Here is a 23582-nt window from a genome sequence, read left to right as displayed (position 1 = left end):
AATGACACTTTTACTAACAGACTATATATACCACCAATACCAACAATTATAGCACTTAGTCTAAAAAACAGTCTACTAGCAATAATGGCAATGTCCTTCTTTCTGAAAATGAAGGAAGCACTTTCATTGGACCACTCCCAGATAGCATGGCTATGCAAAACAGTTTACCATGTGAGCCTGCAACTCTACAATTAGCTAGACTGTGTTCAGACAGTTTTCAGCAGCATAATATAAATTAAGCCAATAGATTCATTGCATGAACTGAACAGCATGCATATGATATGTCTTAGACAGCTAGGCTACAATTATGATGCGATTAACTAGCCAGCAGGCTATTTTGCTAATGTAAGCATGCTACAGTTGCTTCGGTAGGTTAAAAAAAAAGTGTTTATGCATGTTGTTAGGAAGTTGCTAGGGTTTTGACATCATACTTTCCTAGTCTTCCTGGTGAAAGTATACAGTTTTTCTCTACAAAACATTCCACTGACATTGCACGGAAAATTACATTTTCAGCAATAAACATGAAACCGCTGTGTTCATTTTAGATTAAAAGAACCTGCCTTCTTGAGATGAATGCCCCAAAGTAGGAAAAGAGAGTAACTAAAACCAATAAGCAAGTAGCAACACAGAACAAAAAAATAAGTATAAGACATTAGCATCAGCCATCATTGTAGAGATAGTAGAGTAAATCCAATAAGCAAGAGAAGGAATCTAGAAGTCCAGAGGGGTGTAAATCTAGGCTGACTTTTCACCACAAGAGTGCTTGTTGGGATGTGGGAGTTTCTTCTCCATTCCAGCATGAGGAGGTCCGGTGAGGAAGCCTACCTTTGGAAGGCCCTCTGGAAGGGGACGGGGGTGAGGAGCTGGTGACTGGTTTTCGGGGGTAGCTGCCGGTCCTGTGGGGGTCTGCGGGGCGGGGGGAGGGGCTCTGAATGACGTTCTGGCTGCTCTGGGGTCGCTGGGGCTGTGCCACCACCGGCTCGGACTTCCTCCTCTTCCTGTAGTCGCTGGCCGAGCTGTGAGGGACACGCACATCGGACAACGCTCACTTCAACAATTTAAAATTTCTCAAAATCGGACAACATGCACAGTTAGATGTGGGCAACTGGTGGAACAGTTAGTGGACCGTGGCGCTTTCAAAACGGACCATGGACCAGGGGATGGTTGAGACGCAAATTCATTACAAACTAACAGTACAATTTTTTTCTATCAATTACTCAAACCTTATAGACATTATATTACTCAGACATTATGCTGTCCGTTTGGGGCCACAAACTGGACCTGTACAAATAATCTGAAAACCAGACATTCCGGTTGAAAATTTGGCAACCCTATCGACACCTCAAGAATGGAGGGGCGTGTCCTACGAATGATCCCCACGCCTGCACTGGGCACCACGTATGATGGGACGGAGCGCGAAAAAGAGGGGGCGATAAAAAGGCAGCGGGACAGCACGGCGCGGGGAGCAGCAGTCAGGAGAAACACCGTCCCGTCTGAGTTGGCACACTCCTAAAATACCCTGCCCCAAATCTACACTGAGAATCCGCCTGCCACTGCCTTTAAACCCAGAACTACTCCAGCCTGAAACTTTATCCTTTTCTAAAAGAGAGAGGGAGACAGAAAAGAGAACTTCTGTGCTTTTTTTCCTTCTGATCGCTGTCTGGTTCAAACGCACACTTTCCAAGCTTGTGTGTGTCGACGACAGAGCGAGGAGACAGGAGAGAGAGAGAGAGAGAGAGAGAGAGGGAGAGAGAGAGGGAGAGAGAAGGAGAGAGAGAGAGAGAGAGAGAGAGAGAGAGAGAGAGCGGCCTTACCTCGACGCCCGTTCCGGAATCCTGTCGACGGGCGAGGGGTACAGGGACATCTGAAAAGTGAGAGGGGAAGACAAAGAGCCTGGCGTTAGCCCACCACGAAACAAAGACGGGAGACTCACCGTGCTCCCCTCAAGCCCCCCCCCCCCCCCGACAGACACTGTGCTTCCTCTCTGCCGTGGGAAAGGCTGACAGTTTCACCATTGCCCCCCCACCACCCACAACCCCCCACACCCCTGCGCCCCCCCACCCCCCCTCCTCCGGCTCACAGACAGAAATTCTCACCTGCGAAATACTGCGAGCGCCTGAACATTACACCGCACTCGAAAAAGCAGATCTGGCACCGACTCGCACTCACTGTACGAGCGCCTCAACGTGGAATAACACCGGGAACTCCTTGTAAGCTCTGCTGCAGAAGCTGGTCATTGTGCCCCCCCCCACCCCCCACCCCATTCCCCCCGCCGAAACTGCGCTACTTTAAAAGTAGCGGTGATGTGCGTCGCCCGGAACGCAGGGGGGGTCACCGCGACACACCGTCCCGTCAGCATAAATCTGGCCCCCAATGACAGCCACCTCGCTGGCAGGCACGCGGCCGGCCTGCCAAGAGGTTGCTACGGTTTCGAACACAGTCAAAACTCACTGCTGCTGCTGCACACTGACTGCCATTCCGCGGTGCTTCTCTGTGAATTTACCCCCCCTGGGAATACAGACTGCAGGGGTTGTGAGGACTTTTGGAACTTTTCCAGTATTTACTTTATGCTGCTTGTGTGTGCAAAAAGTGCAAAAAAAAGTGCATATTACTGCCTCTCCAAAGGCTAAGGATCTATTAAGCAGATGTATATCTATGTTATAGATTGTTAATGGTGGCACAGGAGTGTGACCCTGAGATTCCTACTGTTGATTAATCCTATGTGGGATGTCACGGCAGGGCAGATCTGTCACAGTGAAGATTCTGCCCTACCCTTGAACCCAGCAGGGTTTTGAAGGACAGTGCTTTATTAACAAACTCCTGCAGGAGACAGGACAGAAGCCCATTTCACAAATTAGCAGGCCTAGTTGGAAAGCCGGTAGCAAGACAGCTGTGAACCGTTTAATTACTCAATTGTGCCGATGGTGTAATTACAATAAATACAACCTACTGCACAGCCGACTAGATGTTTAAAACAGAGCTCTTGATAGCACTCTCGTAACATGGCTGAATGTGAAGTGAAACAGCTTATTGGCAAAGAAAATGTGCTTTTTAAGTAGAAACCAACACAAACAAAAGGGTCGATGGCAGTTATGTGGGCAGACATGATGCTGGAGGACAGAAGGGAGCAGTTTCAGTATACCCACAATGCATCATTCATACGTCCGTCAGACCCACAGAAACGCGGGTCGCCCTGAGGGCCCTGATGGAGAGAGAGTCACAGGCCGGTCTTTACCTCTGTGAAGCCCCGGGATGAGCTGTCTGGATTATAATCCAGAATTTTTTTAGGAGGCTTTGTGTCAGAAGAGACGGACACAGGAGGAGATGAAGATGAGGCGAGGAAGAGTCAGTGGCATCATGGGAGAGAACATGTGGAGAGAGTAACATGGTAAGTTAGGGTAAGAAGGAAGTCTGCACACACACACACACACACACACACACACACGCAAACACACACAGTGGTGATCACACAAACACACGGACACTCAAACATGTACTTTGTGCACACACACAAACACACACACAAGTGCGCACACACACACAGCACTGTCATGCAGAGTGAAAATAGAGAATCAGAAATGAACCCAATCAGGTTTAATCTGGATCTGCAATTGGCTGGATCTGTCTTTTGCCACCGTGAGGCTATTGTGAGCACTTGTGATCACCTGGTGAACTCTAAAGGCAGCCAGTGTCAAAACACGTGACCAACATGCATGTGTAACAGCGGCATGGTTCTGTGATCAGGATCTTTCTGTTCGGTCACAGCAGCGTGTCTTTAACTACATGGACGCGCAAAACTGCACACGCTGCACGTTTGACTTCAATTTACAACTTCCAGTCAGACTGGGCGCTACTGCTCTACCTCTGAGACTTCTACAGCTGGAAGACAGACACGTGTTCCAGATCTGCTTGAGCTTTACAGTTTACTCTAATGTTTACCCCGTGACTTTGCATAATTAATCAAAAAGACACAACATAAAAAATAAAGAAAAATAGAGCAAGACTACACTAAAACCGAAATGCTGGAAAAAGTTGGCCGAATTTATTTTTTGGGGATGGGGTAGGATGAGAGTTTGGATTTATTTGTACAGCATTTATTGCATTAGGACAGTCACTCTCGTTGGCCAATGGTGCATCCAATCACATAGCTTCTGCACATGGCGCTTTGACCAGTCATTTCACGTGTCCTAGAGCACAGCGCACACTCTATGGCCCTACGGCCCTACTTACGCTAAAAACACAACACCACGCCATTCCATTAGAGCGCGAGCACAACCACGCACGTGATCGCACAGTCACACAACATGCTAAAGCCGCTAGCCGTACCGCGGCGGACGGTTGTTCGGTCGTTTGCTCGCTCTACGGCGGAGGCGGAGCAAATCTACGCTAGCGTGAGCAACACTTCCGGGACCAGACTTACCGGGCGTCCAAACTCCAGCTCAGAAAAGAACTTATACCAGGGTTCGTTTTCTAAATCTATTTCATCTGGGCTTAAGTCATTAATCTGGAGTGGAAAGTGGAGAAGAAGGAGTAGACAGAGAAAGAGAGAGAGAACACTGAAAACTCTGACGGAAGTTTGGTGCAAAATCGCTAACAACGGATAACAAATACAGGCGATCACACGCATGTACAGGTAGGAAGTGCGCATCTCACTGTGTGAAGGGGATGCTTTTAAAACGCCGCAGTTCTAAACATAAGCTAATCTACAACTAATAACTGCAGCAACGTAGAAGTAGGGGAAGGCAACGTAGTCAATGACTGTAACTCATCAGTTGGCTGATGATTATGTACTAAACATTCTTCAGTAGGACATTTTAGGGCAGTGTCATTATCCCATTACTCATTTCAGTGTCTCAGATTGTCATATGAACGAAGAAATGTTGTCATTACTGTTATTATCCAGCAGAGGGCAGTAAGCTCCTTGTACATACAGCCCAAACATGCTCCCTCTCATCAGGGTCTGTACTCCCGCCATTACCACACATTCCCTGTGCGTCCCTTGAAGAGTAGGTCTTTTCGAATGTTATTTTATTTAAAAAGTCAGTGTTCTAGAACTCTGTTGCTTTCAATTACCACAAGTGATTGTTACATCAGCATTAGAATGTTCAGTTAAGATCTCACACCTTAAAGAATAAAGAATACCATGAGCAGTATATGCTGATCAGCCTTATAAACCGTACATAAATGAATGAAAAGAGAGAAGAGAAAATATGTAGGTGTGTGTACAAATATTTATTTCACTCTCTTTTCTTTACTTCCTCTGTGGCTGTCAGTGGCTATTACAGAACTGAAGGACATGGTTTCACTATGTAATATGGTTTAAATGTTCTAAAATGTCATCAAAAAATCGTAAGGAGCATATTTCACATGTATCAAATACCAGTGATAAATAATTGATGTTATTATTTGAAAAGGTCCAGAGTCAAAGCTGGAAATGTTAGCTGTCTTAATACATTTGAGAGGTTGTGCACAAAGCTATTCTCTCTGGAGGGGATGGAAACCTGCTGACTGCAATGGCAAATCATGAGCTTAACGAGAGTCCTGACAGTTTGTCTGTGCTGACGGCTTCAGGCTTTGCAGCCAGTTAATAACTTTTCCTGCATGAATTAACATTGTCACAAGGTAAGCATTTGCTTACAGAAAAGCTTGGGGGATTACAAAAAAAAAAAAAAAAAAAAAATTTAACAGCAGGACACAGTAATATCTTTCATAACACGTATATCACTGTGGCACACTCAACTGTGGCTTTTCTTACTTCTCCAGTGGTCTGTGAGTTTTTGGTCTGTGAAAATGTGCACAACATAGTTTGCGGTTCGCTGCTTTTGGGGCGAAACCGAAGGGCCCCCAGATGCAGCAGTAGGCATTCTGTAATTCACAACTGCACTTCATTCAAGAAGCAGCGTTCAACACAGACTCTCAGACTTCAACAACGGACGCTAAGAGTATAATACTGGAACAATTTTGCAAAAAAAACAATCTGTCCGTGGATAAAATACAGCAGATAAAATGCAATAAGACACATTTCATGGTAAGGCCATTCAACTGTGCATTAATGAACTTTTCGGGAGAGAAAATGTGCAGCCTGCTGAATAGCTGGCTTATTTCTCTGAAAAGCAGCCATTTATCTGTGTTTATGCCTCTGCATGCTGGCACCAACCCCCTGTTGAAGTGTGATCATTATTTTAAATGTAGTGGGTCAGAGAAATGTTAAATATTTCCACCCTCTTAAAACCTTGGAATGACAAATCGCTGCTATTTGCAAGCAGATTCCATAACTGACCAGTCAAGCATGAGCGGCAATTCAAGGCCTCTGGAAAACGCAAGTCAACGCTGTCCTTTTTAAGAATGAGGAAAAGGGTATTACGTATGCAGATCAATAAAACACACGTATACATGTGAGGAACTGATGCATCATTTAGACGGGATCGCTCATATTAAAGCATATCATGGTCGGCTACGTAAGCTGTTAATGCATTGCACCAACAGGCCATTTCACGGTTAAATACCCTTATCACTGTGTCTCAATTCCTGACCATATCCTCTGTGTCTAGCCAGCTTCTTTTTTTGCATGGAATTATGGCTCAGAGACAAAATTCCGGCAAAATATTTCAATAAGAGCGATTTGGCCACATTATGTAAATCTGAATAAATAAGAAAGGGCGGGGTGAGAATTTGAAGAGTGAAAATTCTGTTTTTCAAACGATTCGGCTCGATCGCACCCCTTCCTCGAAACCCAATTACACAAGAGCTTTGGGGCGAATGGAAGTCTGGTAATACTGTACTGTACCTATAATAAAGCAGAAAGGATTGGGATAATAAATTTCCACCCCACAGCAGTTTTATTCACGAGTTCAGCCCCTTGCTGTTAATACCCCATGTTTTATAAGAGGCTTCGGGGGGTAATGTTATCTTTTTTCTCGAGCGGCACAGACGGTCTGCTTTAATTGCACCGCTCTTAAAAAAAGTGACCCTAATACATAAATGCATGTTCCCCCGCTCCACCCGGCCGCCTCCTTTCAAAAAATCCGCCAAGCTGAGAGGCTATTTACGAACCCGCGGGAGACCGGCGTACCCAAAATTACCACCGCAAGAGGCATAATCCCGCGAAACGGCCCACTTACCGGCCTGTCCTGCTCCAGAACAGAGGACTTCCCCGGCTCGTATTCGAAGATACTCCTGGGCTCGGCGCGATATTTCCGAGTGTCCACTTTTCGGTCTGGAGGCCCCCATTCATTCCTGTTGAAATAAGACACCAGACCCCCCCTAAATTCTCTGATGACTATAATCCTCTAATGGATTACAGCTGGTTAACTATGATGAATTGCTAAAAAAAAATATGAAATGTGCTGATTTCTACAGGCAGTAAGATAAATCCTGACTTAAATGTTATCTAAAGAAGGTTAGGCATTAGGATGGAGAAGGCTCATCCACAGTGTCATAAATGCACATTTTTAAAATTCATTCTCATAGTACAGTAACTACTTAATGAATATTTATTGATGTGAGAATAAAAGCATGGCTGAAGTCCATTTCGATTCAGTAAATTCTGGAAATATATTGAAATTCAGTTCATTAACAGGAAAAAAAGAAATCTCCAAAGAACAACATGGTTGTTTCTTAAACGGCTGCATTGAATCTCAGTTCACTTCCTGTACTGACTGAAGTGGAGCGGGACTCGTCCCCAGTCCTGGTACGCGCTGGGCGCTGGGGTCGGGGGCTCACATTTCGGGCGTGGCTCTGTCCGTGTCGCGCGGTCTCGGCTGGGTCTGCGGCGGGACGGTCCGGGGCGAGGGTGCGGGGTGTACGGGCGAGGGAGAGGCGTGTACGAGGGGGGGCGTGGGGTGTAAGAGGGGGGGCTCTCTGAAGGCCAGGTTGCTGTTGTCGGACGTGCTCTTGCAGATGGGCCGGTAGGTGTGTGTCCTGGGCGGGGGATGGGCCTGGACCGGGTTCGACGGGCTGTAGCTGTCTGAGACAGGACACCACCAGACGCAAGTCAAACACACTCGTATCCCAACCGATCAATATTCATAAACAGGCCATTAAAAAATATATGAGTTACACAAATGTTTAATGCACTTTGATAAATATCCTAGCATGGCCCTCGCAACCATTTTTAGTTTTCCAGACTTTCCATGAATTAAAAATGAATACTGCAGGACTCAAAGACAGAGACCGACTCACATCATTTTAAGACACGCAGCTAGAGTGGATTATTTGCAGTTCAATTCATACCAGCCATTGACCAATAAACATATCAGATGACAAGAGGGTGATGTTAACCTTTCTGTTATGGTGATGCCGTAACACATTTTGCTTGATGAATTAGAGATCCTCTTACCTGTGTTTACGACTGAATATGTGGCGTTATATGCGTCAGCGTGTTGATCATCTAAGAAAGAAACAGAATAAAATAAAAATGACTTTTTTTGTAGATTTAACTCATTGCACATAGCAGAGGGCAACTGTGAAAATAATCACATTCATCGTGGAACCAGATGCATACAGCACACAGAACTGCTACCTGATTCTGTGTGAAATTTTTAATGGAAATAAAGAGTGCTTATTTAAGGCTTCAACTCAATTCCAATGGATCATTTAAAATGGCAATCTCATTCTCCTAATTGGTAATGCGTGAGAAGATTTAGGTAAAACAACTAATTAATTCAGCATAAGGGTCGGGTTAAATGTCACTAGTCGATGGCCCTGACCCCATTATAATCCAATCTAATCCCTGGGGTCAATACTGACTGCTATTAGGCTGTATCGGCACAGGCAGTAGTCAGTGATAATGACTGCTCTGATTTACAGAGCGTGCTGACAGAAGCTCCACCACTGACCAATCTGCACTCCTCCCAGCTGAAATATCTGGCCAAATTAAGACCATTAGTATACTGATCCACTGTTGTGACTCCCCACACTGGCATAGAATAGGCTACCTCCTGCACGGTCGGGTGCAGCCCTGTTTGGGGCCTCAAAGACGATAGAGAACCAGCAAAACGGGTCAAATAGAGGCCAGCTTTTACTGAGATTTAATCCCTAAGTCCCGCCCACTCACACTGCAAAGCCACGCCCCCATCAGGAAGCAGACGCGTACAGGAGGAGAGAGAGGCCTCGTCAGGGTTAGCTAAACGCGTTCTGCGCTGACTGCTGCTGATGCGTTTCATCCGCTTGCGTTTCGATTCAGACCCAACGAGTAGAGTTACGAGCAGGGAGGGAAATCAACACCGGCCGCCTGCAAAACGCTGTTAAATTTTATCTGTGGCCCATTAGTTTGTCCGATTCTACCAGGCACTTTGGCGGGGAGCCACCCGTCACTCGGAGGTCCTGTTCTACTCCAGATATCTGGTTGTCTGGAAAAACCGTGAAATTAGCTGGCAAATTTAGGGAGGCACTAAGCCACCGTGGCCAGAGGACGATGAAGTCAGTTTCCTGCCCTGGTTACGGGCGTAGAGAAAGACGGTTATGTCACGTTGCTGTGCACGCACTGTACTCGCATTCAAATCCTGCTCGTACCTGTAGTAATGGCAGTGTGTGTGTGTGTGTGTGTGTGTGTGTGTGTGTGTACAGGGGGCAGTGGGGGTAGCGCTAATGGCTTCTAGAGGGGGTTTATGACACACACACACTTGCCCGTGGGTGATCCACAGACAGCTCATCACAAGTTGCATATGAAGAGGCGTTTCAAAAACATTTCCTTGGTTACGCTGATGTCCAGCGGCGAACATTCTAACTAGCCCCCTGAGTCACTGAATTCATTACTGAAACTCCCACACCTTACACGAACATACATCACTTCGCTTTTTAAAGAGGCTCGGCTTGAGAAATAAAGAAAAACACAAATACTGGAATATACCTCACTATATTTATTTTACCATTTGATACTTCCTCTGCACTAGTAACAACAGCTGGAGGAGGCACAATGTCATATGTGTAGAAGCGCTGTGCTAGACTGAAAACTGCCCATTGGAAATTTAGCATTTCAACAACAGAAGCAGACGACCAGCACATGCATGGTGACAAACACAAATGAATAGTAAATACTATATAGTAAAAGTAAAGTCTGTGCTAAACCATATATAGATAATAGATAAGAACTGCAGAACTGATCCTGCAGAATTTATAACTGATGAATGTCTTACCTGGTTTGTGAACCACGTGAATCTGCTTGAACATGGTTTTATACCAGTCCTTTGGCCTGTCCACTGTCTTCAAAATGTAAATCAGAAAAAGACGCAGACATCACATTTAATACAGGGGAGAAGATAACCTGCTGGAGAAATTGTAAACAGCCACCGATTGAGGAAACCGAACAAATAAACAACACTTCCCACAATGCATCTGTAGACACCACATCCAGCAGACAAAGGAGGAAAGCGAGGTTTGAGTCAAACTCCTGGTATAAGCGATAAAATACATCTGTCTGCTGGCCAGTCTTTGAAGCTGACATCAGCAGCCAGATTTTCCCAGGCTAAATAAATCGCATCCTGGGAAAAAAACATATTTACTTCCTCAACACCCCAGGGGCAGCCGGACCCTGGTGTGATTTTTGATTGCTGCCATAGTTACCAGTTATGGGAATACAATATTTTCTGCATGTATTCTGCAGAGCATTGCCACTCAACATTCTGTCTGATGTTCGATCAGCATGAGGAGATCTATCCTGCACTCACAACTGGTCATGCTCCTGATCTAATTTGACATATTCCTATTCCCAAATAAAATTAATAAACCAAGAGAGATGTGTTTATTAACTGGCTATGCTTCTTCGTCTACATAACATATTAATATAAGTTTAGAATTCTTCATTTAAGAGTGGTCTACGTTATGAAATCAGGCAAATGTCCAAACACAGCAGGGCTTTTTTTCAGGGATTAATGTACTGTACCATATGTTACCAGTAGGCAGATTTGATTTGCAGAATTCAGCACAGAAGTTATAGTGTAACAGCTGGGCAGTAAAGCTCCAATCACACACGCACACACACACACACGCACACACACGCACGAACATCGAAATGAATACAATTTCGAAGCTCATAAAGAGACAGTGCTCTCGCATTTTAAAAACAGAAGGTGATTCACGCTGACGGGGGCGTGGGGGACGGGACGGCGACGGGGACGGCTGACTCGTCACATTTTAAAAATGGGAGGCGACCTCACCGTTCTGACGGCGTTGGGGACCCCCGACTCGTCCACGGGGCTGGAGCCTGTATAGAGGGGCGTCTTGATCGCCGACGCCTTCTTCTCGTCCGGGGAGCGGGAGGTGGGCGTGGCGCTCGATTGGGTGTGGGTGTGGCCAAGGGAGAGGACGTCTGAGTAATCGGAGGGCTCTGTGAGGGGTGGGGGTGGGGGGGCAAAGAAACAGGCAGGGACAACGTCAGGACCATGTCCAATCCACGCTGGAGGAGGGGAGACTGAGTGGGGCCTTGGTAAACCCCCTATTCGGGCCAAAACATCCTGTTAAAAACACCCTCCACTCCCGTCATACTCAAAGTGACAGCAGATTAATGGGAATCCCTCCTTTTCTGGGACAACGGGAGGTCATAAATACTCCCAGACACATTAATCCCCCTCCCCCACAAACCCCTCCCCCCCCTCCCCCAAACCCAACCCCCCAGGAACGCTCCCTAACTCAGATTTGTGCCTAATCCCCTCCGCTGCTTGCAGAGTGGGATTAGAGAGATCACGGAAGGAGCGTGTGGGGGGGGGGGTTGGGGGGGGGGGGTAGGTGGTTGAGCGGGGGGGTTTGCGACGCACGCCGCGGCACGCCCAGGCAATCTGAGCGCGCTCCCAGAATGCCGTCCCGTGTAACAGCTGGGGTCGCCATCTCTCAGCAATTAGCGCTATATTAGCGCTTGGCTCCCACGCCATCTCAGCCGACAGACCTGCTGACTTATGCCAGCATGGAACGGGGGTGGGTGGGGGGGGGGGGGGGGTGGGCTTGGGGTGTGGCCTGACCGCTACGGCACTGGGCTGGTTACTCTTGGCAGCCCAGCAGATTTTAGCGAGCGTCTCCCGCTCTGCCAAGAGCACATGCGCTCAGTCGGTGGTGTGAAAAATGGCACACGGATAAACCAAAGCGCTGCTCTGCTGGGGTAGTGCGAGACCAAGCAATTTCAGACACAAAGCGCACGACTGTTACAGCTGCTCTCATAACATCTAGATCCACTGCGGGATTCATATGTGTCACAGGGCAAAAAATAACCAATAAATCTCTGCAGCGTATCTACAATAAAAAAGTCAATATTCCTCTACCTGACCAGAAAGGGTCCATGGGCTTCTTTAATTATCTCTCAAAGATAAGGGAATTGATATAACAATAAAGAACAGAAGCTCTTAGATAGAAATACTCTATAAAATATATACAGTGACAGTACAAAATACTTCGACAGTACACACAAGCATTTTCTCATATACGGTATCACAAATAAGTACGGATGTGGCTATCACTTGTTTTTTTTTTAATAAGACTTCTCTCGGCTCTATAGCAAACCTCAGCGAGAGACAGGGGCCTCACCTGCGCTCCTGCCCTGCTGCAGGAGAGCCATGCTGGGGCTGAGAGCCGGGGGTGGCGGGGGGTACCCCGGAGGGGAGAAGGGCCTCTGCAGGTGGCTGAGGGGGCTGCTGCCGCTGCCCAGGGTCCCGTTCACCGCCATCTGGCCCTGGAGCACGGGGCAGAGAGACGGGCGAAGCCCGTTAGCGAGCTGTTAGCGCCGTTAGCTCTGTTAGCGTCGTTAGCGCAGTTAGCGCGCAAGGTAAAGGAGACTGAGGCTCAGTGCGCTACGAGCGCTGTTCCCCTGTAAGAACGGTCAACACCGTTTAGTAGGGAGGAAGAGTCAGGTGGGGGGAAAAAAGGGCTGCAATGGTTACTGGTGACACAAGACAGAAATAAACATGACATGTTAGCAGTGAGCAAACACAGTGACACTTTCCATTAGAGCACTCCATTAATCGGTGGACCGGACGTTTTTTTTTTTTTTGAGAGCAAACTGATTACTAAACCTTGACAGAGTAGGCTGTAAGTGCAGGTGGCTACTGTACATGGTCGTCTGATCTCTGTTTCCTGTTTCTACTGTGATGACCGTGACACATTTGGCCATGAGACGTTTCATGGCCAACGCAAGGCAAATACGTGGTGTTTGTTCAGCAAATTCCACGAGTCTTTAATTTAATGATTAATTACAACCTGGACATTCCATTCAGTGGCTCGTAAATATTTACACACTGTAGCAGCGAGAAGCCAACCAGTGTTGGTAAAAGTTTGCAGTATGCAAGCATCCATTTAACCTGGCATCGATGACTCAGGTCTGACTGAAGACACAGCATTCAGTATTCCACGTGCGTATGACTTCTTATTATGCATGCTTAAAGCAGCTTTAAAATTAAAATTAAAATTAAAATTGTGTGATATGCTCCAATTCAAATATTGATTTAATTCTAAATTAACCAGAGCTTTTAATTTAATTGGAAAAGCTGTGGAACTTGGCACTGGATCAGATGACCCAGACTGCTCTGCGCCGATGTGCTACATGATTTCTTTTCCTTCAGAGTAGCTGCTTGGCATGCATGCGTGACAGTGTAGAGAATGTTTACGGGACTAATCTTGTGAACCAGGCCGCCGGATTGATTCCCCGTTGGGTCACTGCCATTGTACCCCTGAGCAAGGCACTTAACCTGAGTCTCTTCAGCAATTATCCAGCACTATAAACGGATAAGAGCATCTGTTAAATGGATAAAATGTAAATGTAATGAATTGGACAGTGTGTGCTGATGAGAAACTGAGAAATCAGAAACAAACCCAGAGGGAGATCTCCGGCTCAGAAACAAATGACATTCAGTACCTTGCCATTTGATATATACAGTAGGAATGCCGTACACATAAACTGCATTAAATTAAGCTTAAATTAAACAGGATCTCTTTTCCAATATGGAATATCCAAAAGCAATGCAACATTAATGTAAACACGTCACATTTAAAATATATACCATAACAATGTACCGTATACAAAATTATACATATCGCATGTTCAGACGACACAAAGAAAGGCTTGAGGGTCAAGAAAGATTAGTCAAAAACCTGAGCACGCTGACCAAAAAAACAGTCAATCGGGGAGGAACGTTAGTGCTGTTTAGAAGAGGACAGGAAGAGGAAGTGGAGTTAGAGAAGAGGTTCCCGTGTTAAGGGAGGCGTTTAGTATCCGTGGTCTGAACTCGGGCGTGGGAGAGGACGACAGGAAAAGGGGGAGGGAGGAGGGAGGAAAAAGGAGGGAGGAGCGTGAGAGGCTGTGGATAGTTACGTTAGCGACCGTGGCTGCGGTGGCGGTGTTGGCGGTGGTGGCGGAGGTTAGCGCGGCCTCGTCGGTGGCGGCGGACATCTGGCTGAGGGTGGGGGAGGGGGTCTCGGAGCTCTCTGTGGCGTCCAGGCCGCAGTTGCGCAGCTCCTCCAGCAGGGCGGTGGAGCCGTCGCTCTGCGTGCGCGAGGAGCAGCGGCTCAGCTCCTCCCCCGCCTCGCCGCCCGCCAGCAGCCGGGGGTCGGGGGAGGGGGGGTACGGGGCGGGGAACGGGGCGTGGGGGACGGGCGCGGAGCGGGGGTCAGGCGACTCCACGCCCGCCGGGCCCTCGGGCGAGAGGCGGGCTCTGTTAGCGGGTGGCGGCGACGCCGTCGCGGGTCCCGGGGACGGCTGGCTGTGGGCCGACGGGGCCTCAAGCTGGGGAGGAGGGTTGTGGGGGGGAGAGAGAGAGTGGAGGGTGAAACAGAGCAGCCCAAAAGCAGAGACGCGGGCAGGAGGGGAGGGGGAGTCGGTGATGATCGGTGAGCGTTAGCGTGGTCACACGTGCGCTGAACGCCCGCCTGCACTGAGAGAGCGAGGAACATCGTTAGCGCTTCACGCCAAACTGCAGCGTTTCCTGTTCTGTGACTCATGCAGACGGCTGGTCAGCTGCTTTCTTTCCATTTCTCAGGGCCAGAGTATGAACTCTGAGTACGTCTGTGACTCTGTGTGCGTCTGTAACTCTGGGTGCATCTGTAACTCTGGGTGTGTCTGTAACTCTGTGTGCGTGTGTGACTCTGTGTGCATGTGTAACTTTGTGTACGTCTGGCCGCTGCCTGTCTCTGTTTCAGGGCTTTGCCCTTGGAGCTGTAAAAACAGTTTGTTTGTTCCTAAACATGGAACTTCATGTCATATTGTAAGCAAAATACTGGTACTATAAAGTACAACACAGTAAAAGTATGACATGAGATATCAGTGTTTGGTCTCTGTCTTTAGACACAGGGTTTAAGTGGCAAATACTCTGAATTAAAATGAAAACTTGGAACTAGAATGAGGACAATACTGTATCAAAAAATCCATTATGTTTTCCATAATTAAAATGTGGTTTTGCAACAGAGTAATACACACAATAATGCCTAAATCCAGACACCAAACAAATGGCCTGTGATGGATTAAGATGGGAATTAGGGTTAGGGGTGACAGATGTAAGTAAAGAACCACGGTGAATTCATCTAAACTTAATTCAGACTGGACCCTTTCGCACACTGCCAGTCTTCTGGAAGTTCAGTAATTGCAGTGTCCAACGGAAGCTTCTCAGCGTTGTCCCAAAAAATTTCACACAATCCAGCTTTTCATCGAAGGCCAAACACACACGTCATCAGAGCAAATGTGGAAGGGACTGCACGTAATGCCATGGAAGAGCACTCTGGGACAGCTAAAAATGGCGTAACCGTGCCTCTTCTGTCTCTCCTGATTGGTACATCTTACTTCCAAAGAGTTCCATTGTGAATGGTTTTTCTTTTCTTTTTGGCAAACGTTTGCGGTTTGTTTCTTGAGTTTCCCCAATGGCCCCTCATGAATAATAGAGCGGGTATTGACGCACTTACATCCCAGCTCTCCATAACAACCCCCGTGGACACACCGTAGCACATTTGCTAATGAACAAATCACGTTGAGGTGAGTCTTGCGTATTGAGCGTTTCGAATTGCGCTCTCTCTTTCTCCCAACACGTACTCTACGTCAGCGCTTCCGGGCATCGCGCGTGCCTTCCCCACATGTGCCGTGATCCGTGCCTTGGCCTGGAAGGTCTACGTGACATCATCCAGCTGAGGGTTAGTGGAAAGGGGACGAGGGCGACGCGTGTTTTACTGTGGAAGCGAAACGTTATTGAAGGGGAAAGAAATGGAATCGTGATAAAAAAGGGATTTTATACATGGAAAACTGTACCACGTGCGCCCTCGCGGGGGGCGGGGGCGGGGGCGGGACCTTCCCTGTGTCCCGACCGTGTTCCGTCTCTTTGCGGGCCAGGGGGGCGACCTTAGACACAGCGCCGGGCCGGGGGCCCCCAGCGGCTAGCGTTAGCGACGGCGCTATCTGAGCGGAGAGAGAGGCCGAGCGCTTCTCCGACTGGCCCTGGGAACCTGGGGTCCGGGTGGGGCAGGGGTGGGCGGGGGTGAGGGGGCCAGTGCTGGGGGGGGTGGGGGTGGGGGTTGGGTCTGGTCCGCGGGAGCAGGTCAGTTTGAGGGAGGACACCCGACGCTCCTGGGACTGGCTGAAACCGGACTGGGTGGAAAGGCTGGTGCCGGGTAAAGATAAGACTGAGGAGCTGGTGGATTTTGGCGGGAATGAACTGCCCTCTGAGCGTAAATAAGAGGACGCGGTCTCCCTGGAGACCGAGCCCTGTTGAGTGATAACTGACCCTGGGTGACTCGGTAGGGACTGGGCGGAGCTATAGGAGGGGGGGTCACTGCTCGGGAGGGTCACGTGACAACTTTCTCTCCTTGGGGGTGGGAGTGGAACCTTATTAAGTCATAAAGGATCCACACGAACAACAGTCAAGGGGGAAGACAGACAAAAGCACACAGAAACGTTAGAAGGAACACTGTCTCTCTTTGAGGACAAAAATAAATGTCAACAATCCTGTCTAGAAGAAATATGTTTGATTTGGAGAGCGAGCTTTGTTGATACACAGTGGTTTGTAGAAACATGCTAGTTAAACAGAAAACATTTGAAAATTATCTTTGTTCTGGCTAGAAAATCAAATTCCTCAGATGGGGAGATTGCAAACGTTCCCTTATAAGTCATAAATTAATAGAAGCACAGTCTGGTAACAAACACAGTGTCATTGCCACAGTCCGTCTGGACCTTGACCTCCAAAAAACATTCTTCCCTTATTCCCAATCAAGCATGAATAAAATACACAGTTCTCAGAGGGACACTTGGAGGTTTATGATTATTATTCCGATAATCCAAGCTCGTCAGTGGAGAACGCAGAGCCAGTACGTGTACTTGGGAAAAACAGTGAATGGAAAAGTTGATGTGATTCAGGGTTTTCACCAATGACATTCCACTAACAGGCCACTCTGTGATGCTGAAGTGTCTGCTAAATACTGGAGATATTGCAGTTAAAATAAAACATGAAATGATAAAAATATGAGTCCTGTTGGGTGCATTTACAGTAAACTCACAGCAAACAGGAGGAAGGTAATGAAATAATTTAATAATATATTTCCCTGCTTTCATCAGGTGTTTCGAGGTGTTCTGAGAGGTTTAGCATCCAATACCTACATACTTCCCTCAGTTGCGCTTTGGATATACAATGAAAGGTGCAGTGTGTTAATTCAACTCTTAACAGATCTTAATGGATTTGGCTCCACTGTGGAACGTGGGACAAAATGTCACCTGTTAAGAGTTGAATTAATTACCACTGCACATTTTTATTGTATATCCAAAGCACAACTGAGAAAAGTATGTAGATAATGGGTGCTAAACCTCTTTAAATAACACTACACATATTATACGGTGTATTTTTTAGTATTCGCTGCCAGAGAGCTGCCACACATAGCCCATAATTGCATCGGGACTCGTGGCTCTGCAGCTCATTGTGGGCGGGGCTTGTTTACCGGGGTCGGGGACCTCTTGTCCTGCAGGTTGGGTCGGACGCTCCGAAAACCCTTCGCCGCCAGGGAGGAAGTGCTGGCGTCCCCGTTCCGCAGGCCGTCGGGCGCGGCGCAGGTCCTCCAGACGTCTGCGGGATCACAGGACACACGGCCGTCACTTCGCTTCCCCCGCCCCCGCTGCCGTTCCCCCCCCCCCCCCCACAGCCCTCACTTCCTGTTTATGCACCGTAGCGCCGTTAGCAGCGTTAGCGGCCAGCTTCCAGCCAGCAGCAGGCCCAAATGTCATCTGAGGGCAGTGACTGCGTCACAGACGCGAGGGTTAAGTTGACATGCGTGAAAAATGACAAATCATCGTTGACATAACCGTAACATTTCTTTTCTTGCATACTTTGTGCAGCTATTTCCCACTGTAAACTGCAACATTAGGTACAATCAGAAACAGAAAAAGAACTGAGAAGTGGACAGAAAGCGAGTGAGAGAGGAAGGTGAGATCGGAGGGGAAGACGGAGGGCGGGGGGAGCGATGGAGTGACAGATGGAGTCACAGATGGGAGGACAGGGGGGACACACGCTGCGAGGAACAGACAGAGCAGAGAGAGCGATAAACGAAGCACAAATGGAGCGTTAAAAAGAAGGGATGGAGGAGGGCGGGAGAGGTGGAGAGGGATGGAGACGGTGCCGGGCAGGATGAGGGACGCACGCATGCCCCTCAGCACAGACAGGACACGGCGAGAGAATTCCCACGCCTCTGTTTGTCCCCATGGCAACCAGCTCTCCAGAATGCAAACAGGAAGAAGTCTAGTCTGGGGTGCAGCCAGGACAGTCAGTGGACCAAACCAATGGGAAAACGAACGGGAATTATCGCTGAATATTCATCAATAACGAACCGAAATTGTAGGCCTCCTATCACAGAATATGTGCACGGTCGGTGAATTTTTTATTCTTCTCTGACATTTGAAGAAGAACATTTCAGAAGCTTCTGTGCAAATTATAGGAATGTTGGCACAATACATATTTTTAAATCACGCTGATTTGATGCTGGCAAAATAGTGGACATTCCCAGAAATTCAAAATGGGAATCTATACAAAATAAACTAAAGAAGGAAGTAGAAAACACAAGGACAGGAAATAACTGAGGGATTCACAGGTGCGATGAGCAAATTCCTGCACCGAATGTCTCACACAACCCCCTGAATAACAAAATTCCTCAGACAGCTTAAACAATGTCTTACAGCCAATTAAACTGACACGTAACAAATAGCCAACAAGACAGGAATGATGGCTCCAAAGAGTTAACTTTAAACAATGAATTCACTCAAAAACAACACTGTCACTCAAAGGTACTTCAGCAGAATAGCAATGAGGACTTTTTCCTGAACAAAGACATTCTGTCATGAAGACGTCATTGAAGGAAGGGACTACAGCTCTGAAAAAAAACTAAGAGACAACCCCGTATTTTTTAAAGAAGAATCAGGGTTTCTACTAATTCATTGTTTTTTTTTTTATGGGGGAATATTTACAGGGTTAATATTCATTGTCGAATGCTTCCTAAGCAAAGACATTGTTGTTTTTATTATTTACTTCTATATTTGAGAAAGTTTCAACTTGAAAAAAATGAAATTCTATAAAACAGAAAGCCCCAAGTGAAGCTCTTGTAAACAGTGAATGAGGAATGATTCATAAATCACATTCATAAACTTTCAGGCCAACTGATCCCTGTCATAAGCGGGAAATATTAATCACTACAGAGGTCACATCTGCATAAAGCCGAAACAAAAAGGGTCGTGGAGAAGGGAAGCAAGCTTGAGAAAGCGAAGGGAGGGGGCACGTAGTAAAAAAAAAAACCAAATGGTTGCCATGGTTGCAGAGAACAACAGTTAAGAGTCCAGCGGCTGCACTTGGAGCCCAGTGACCTGTGTTTCCCCTTTTAATCTCCGGGGATGAGGGGCACTGCACTGTCAGTAACACCGCATCTTAGCGCTGGAGACTAGGAGCTGCCGTTTGAGGAGACCGGGGATACTGCCAGGGACTGCGCGGAACACAGAGAAGGGAAAAACAGGAAGCGGACGGGCAGGCGAAGATGAAAGGGAAAGAGAAAGAAGCCAGGTGAACGACATCGGGTCACGCGAGCCTGAAGAACCTTTTCGCTCGCAAAGGAAAATGACGACGTGTGGAGGGAGTACACATTCTTTGAAACGACAAATCTTAAAATTCCTGTTGCAAATACAGGAGCGGGAGGCAAAGCACACGCAGTACAGTACAGTACCAGCGTGACACAGCGGCATGCAGACTTTCACAAGGCCGCTGGCATGCAAAGCATTCGATCAGGTGAGACGCATTATCAGGAATCAGGGACCTTAAATTCCTAGAGCAAGCCCCACAGCGCCACATCGCAATCGTCCGGCTTACTTTTTTTTTTCGGTGGGTGACAGGAAGGGAAAGTGAATTTTTTCTCTTGTTTCAACCCTTTAAGTCATGAGATCACAAACATGTGATTAGAACGTTCTTAACTGAACATTCCAGTGCTGATGTCACAATCAGTACTGCTGACTGAAAGCAATGGAGTTCTAGAACACAGACTTAGAATGCTGAGAAAAAAGAAAATATTCCAAAAAAGACTGTTCTTCAAAGGGTTAAAGAAGGCGGTGCCTTCGCCATGCTCAGCCTCCCGGAGATGCAGACCTGCGCAGGATATCGACTGGCTGCAGCGGTGAGCGAGCGGGGAGTTTACTCATGACTCATGCTGCAGACCCCTGTCGGCCGCTTGCTGGACGACCACCCCGCTGTTTGGACCCGCACCCCTTCGTCAGACGCGCGGCTTTAGTTTTGGCGCAGCGACAAGCGCGCGAGTGGCGGGATTTACGCCGCGGCCTCTCTGCCCGCCACCGTTTCCCCGGACGACACGAGATGGAATGGCGTGCCTCTCTGCGCCTCTGCTCGGGCTGCAGCATCGCCACGGAAACCCCCCGCGTATGGAGCAGCTCTACTGCTTTCACTGCCGTCGCGGCGAAGGGCCCTGAAATTAGCCAATCAGCCTGCAAGCTGCCACATACATACCTGTGTTCATACCCAAGCGCATACAGTACATACCTGTGTTCATACTGAAGATCTCTCCTTGTCCTAATGCTCTAAATGGTCGCTCGGTCCTGCAAATATAAAAGAAAGAAACCTGTTTAGCAAGCAAGTCCAGCCTTACCATTTTCATGCAATCAGTCAACCAATCAAACAGCCAGTCAATCAATCAATAAATCAATCAAATATTTACGAAGAAAATGTCTTCTGTGCAAAGTGCTTGGCTTGACAACAGAGCTGGAGAAGTAACTAAACTCTACAGCAATTCCCCCTGACCTGACCGCGTCCAAGAAAAGAGAAAAAGAGAAAATGCGGGATAAAGAGGGAATTTAAAGAGGGAATTCTGACACAGAATCCACAGAGTGCTGGGGGGGGCTTGGTTTTCACAGAGGCGTGATGTGAAGCTGCTTGTGAAACACGACCCCCCCCCCCAGCTTCACCGCTGAAACGCAGATCAGCGTACTGAAATACACCCAGGATTCTGCAGCGGACACGATCCGTTGCCCCCTTCAGAGTGGGGACCCCAGTAAGGACCGGCCCTGAACTACACTTACACACATACATGCATACATACACACGCGCACACACACACACACCTGTACACACACACACAGCACACCCAAAAAAACACCAAACACTGTACTGGTTTTAGCCTACCCTCGGTTAAATCGCACTACACCCAGTTTTTCCTTGTTTTCTTAATTTCAGTTCAGTTTCCACATTGAGAAAAGCCCATATATTCCTGAATGGCCACAGTGGTACTTAACCATTAAGCACGGGTATGTAGAGGTGCAGATTCCGCGCATGACTTTATGTGACAGCAGTCTGATTTGAATTGTAGGCTGATGTACGACTGGCATGCGGAGGAAGCATGTGCCTCGTTCACACATGCATTCTGTGGGCCAGAAAGCTCAACAGAGCACCGGTGCAGAGCGCATCCGTGCTTAGCGTGTTTAAAATAGCCGACATTCACCTTTTCCCCCACGCTAATGCTGCTCCACGTTTACACTGCGAACGGCTCGGCCTACACGTAAATTCCACCTATGGGGTCTCGCAGGAAACGCGCATTGTTTTAAACACCTGTTGGCAGCAGAACAGCAAGAGTTATGTGAGTTTCACGTTCCTGAAAGATTTTAAAACAGGTTGCATTAACACGGTACATCTAAATCACACCTTGCATGCTAGTTTATAGTTTTACAGCCGAAAACTGAGTTAACATACGAGTCAGTGCTGTGTGTGTGTGCATGTGTGTGTGTGTGTGTGAGAGAGAGAGAGATTGGGATAGCGAGTGAATGAGTGAGTGAGAGAGTGCATTACTATCAGAAAAAAGGTACTCTATGATCATTTTGTTGTCTCTGATGTGGCAACACTGCCCGTTTGATACGTATATGTATTTATACCCATTCGACAATAGCCAAGTTAATATTTGCCATGTTTCTTGGGAAGATGAAAGTTGCGCTATTGACAGTGTACACAGGGGCCTTCACACACACTTGGGATTTATCAAGTACATTCAATCAGTCACGAGTCGCGAGCGGGTTTCTTACTGCCGGGTGTCAATAAAATTGGGAGTCTGGGACCGGCCCGAAAATAAATCTTGACACGCCTCCACTCGTAAATCACATAAACACACAGCCCCGTATCTGTTACCTCACACAAATGGGCCGGGGGTAAGGCCCTGCCAGAATTAAATGGAGGACAGATTAAAATATTATATTTCAAGAGGCAGACGAACGACGACACGGTGGAATGAGGCGGGACGTCCAAGGCTGGAGCGGCTCCCAAAAATCGCCCGGGCCGCTCGCTCTGCCCCGAGACCATAACAGCCCATTTTCTGGAGAGGAGTTCAGATGACGGTGAGCTCCATTCCTAAACAAACCATTAAGATCCCGTCAGCCGTTCGGCTGTTCATTAAGGCTAGCCGTGGATAGCCACAGACTGACTCAGTGCTAAACCTCCTCCCGGATTCACGCTCAAATGTGACGCTACGTTTGTGAAGTGTTGCTACTGTACCAGCAGCTGAGGAACAGGACGAGCTAGTGCTAGCAGGGGTGGATCCAGGCATGGGTGAAACAGGCGGTTGCCTAGGCAACCATCCATGGGGGGGGGGGGCATCAACTGTCCTCAGGGGAGCAACAAACATAGGAAAAAATAGGAAATTGGAACATGTCGCTTTCAGCAAATATCCCCCCCCCCAGTCCACAATCACGACCTCACCCCTCGTCCCCACCCCCCCGGTATGTGATCGGCTGCCTCGGCACCCCCCCCCCCCCCCCGCGCCCCTCGGGCCGCGATCTCGCCCAGTCCCCGCCGGGCAGAGGCTGGGGCCGGCCCCGCCCCACTGCGAGCGTTTCTCAGCCGCTTCCTGAAATAAACACGGCCGGCCCGCGCGACTCTGTGTCTTTACTTGGGAGTCTCCTCTGTGCGTAAACACATGAGACCGTCCTGGCGAGGTCCAGTGTAGGGTGTCACGAGTGGGCCATAGCCGAAATGTGTGGGATACCTCTGAGCGAACAGCATCTCCTTTTAATATTTAATATGATCTCCGCGCCGGGGAATGGATGTCAGTATCGGGCATTGCGTTTCCCACAGCAAACAAACACTGCTATTTCAGCACTGATGCAC

General features: G+C 47.9%; 1 protein-coding gene across 1 annotated transcript in view; it reads right to left on the bottom strand.

The window, feature by feature from the left end:
- sorbs2b (sorbin and SH3 domain containing 2b) overlaps nucleotides 1-23582 on the bottom strand; it is a 54267-nt gene that overhangs the window by 11525 nt on the left and 19160 nt on the right. Inside the window, exons 2-13 of the mRNA XM_035427108.1 lie at nucleotides 20976-21031; nucleotides 17890-18014; nucleotides 12514-12658; nucleotides 11157-11326; nucleotides 10137-10203; nucleotides 8339-8389; nucleotides 7723-7966; nucleotides 7122-7236; nucleotides 4421-4504; nucleotides 3236-3292; nucleotides 1815-1864; nucleotides 826-1016 (exon numbers count right to left, since the gene is read on the bottom strand). Of these exons, the coding sequence (XP_035282999.1) occupies nucleotides 826-1016; nucleotides 1815-1864; nucleotides 3236-3292; nucleotides 4421-4504; nucleotides 7122-7236; nucleotides 7723-7966; nucleotides 8339-8389; nucleotides 10137-10203; nucleotides 11157-11326; nucleotides 12514-12658; nucleotides 17890-18014; nucleotides 20976-21031 (1355 nt within the window). The remainder of the gene's footprint in view (nucleotides 1-825; nucleotides 1017-1814; nucleotides 1865-3235; nucleotides 3293-4420; nucleotides 4505-7121; nucleotides 7237-7722; nucleotides 7967-8338; nucleotides 8390-10136; nucleotides 10204-11156; nucleotides 11327-12513; nucleotides 12659-17889; nucleotides 18015-20975; nucleotides 21032-23582) is intronic.

The sequence above is a fragment of the Anguilla anguilla genome, chromosome 7 (assembly GCF_013347855.1).
Source record: "Anguilla anguilla isolate fAngAng1 chromosome 7, fAngAng1.pri, whole genome shotgun sequence".
Lineage (NCBI taxonomy): Eukaryota > Metazoa > Chordata > Actinopteri > Anguilliformes > Anguillidae > Anguilla > Anguilla anguilla.
This window is presented reverse-complemented; position numbering and strand designations above follow the sequence as displayed.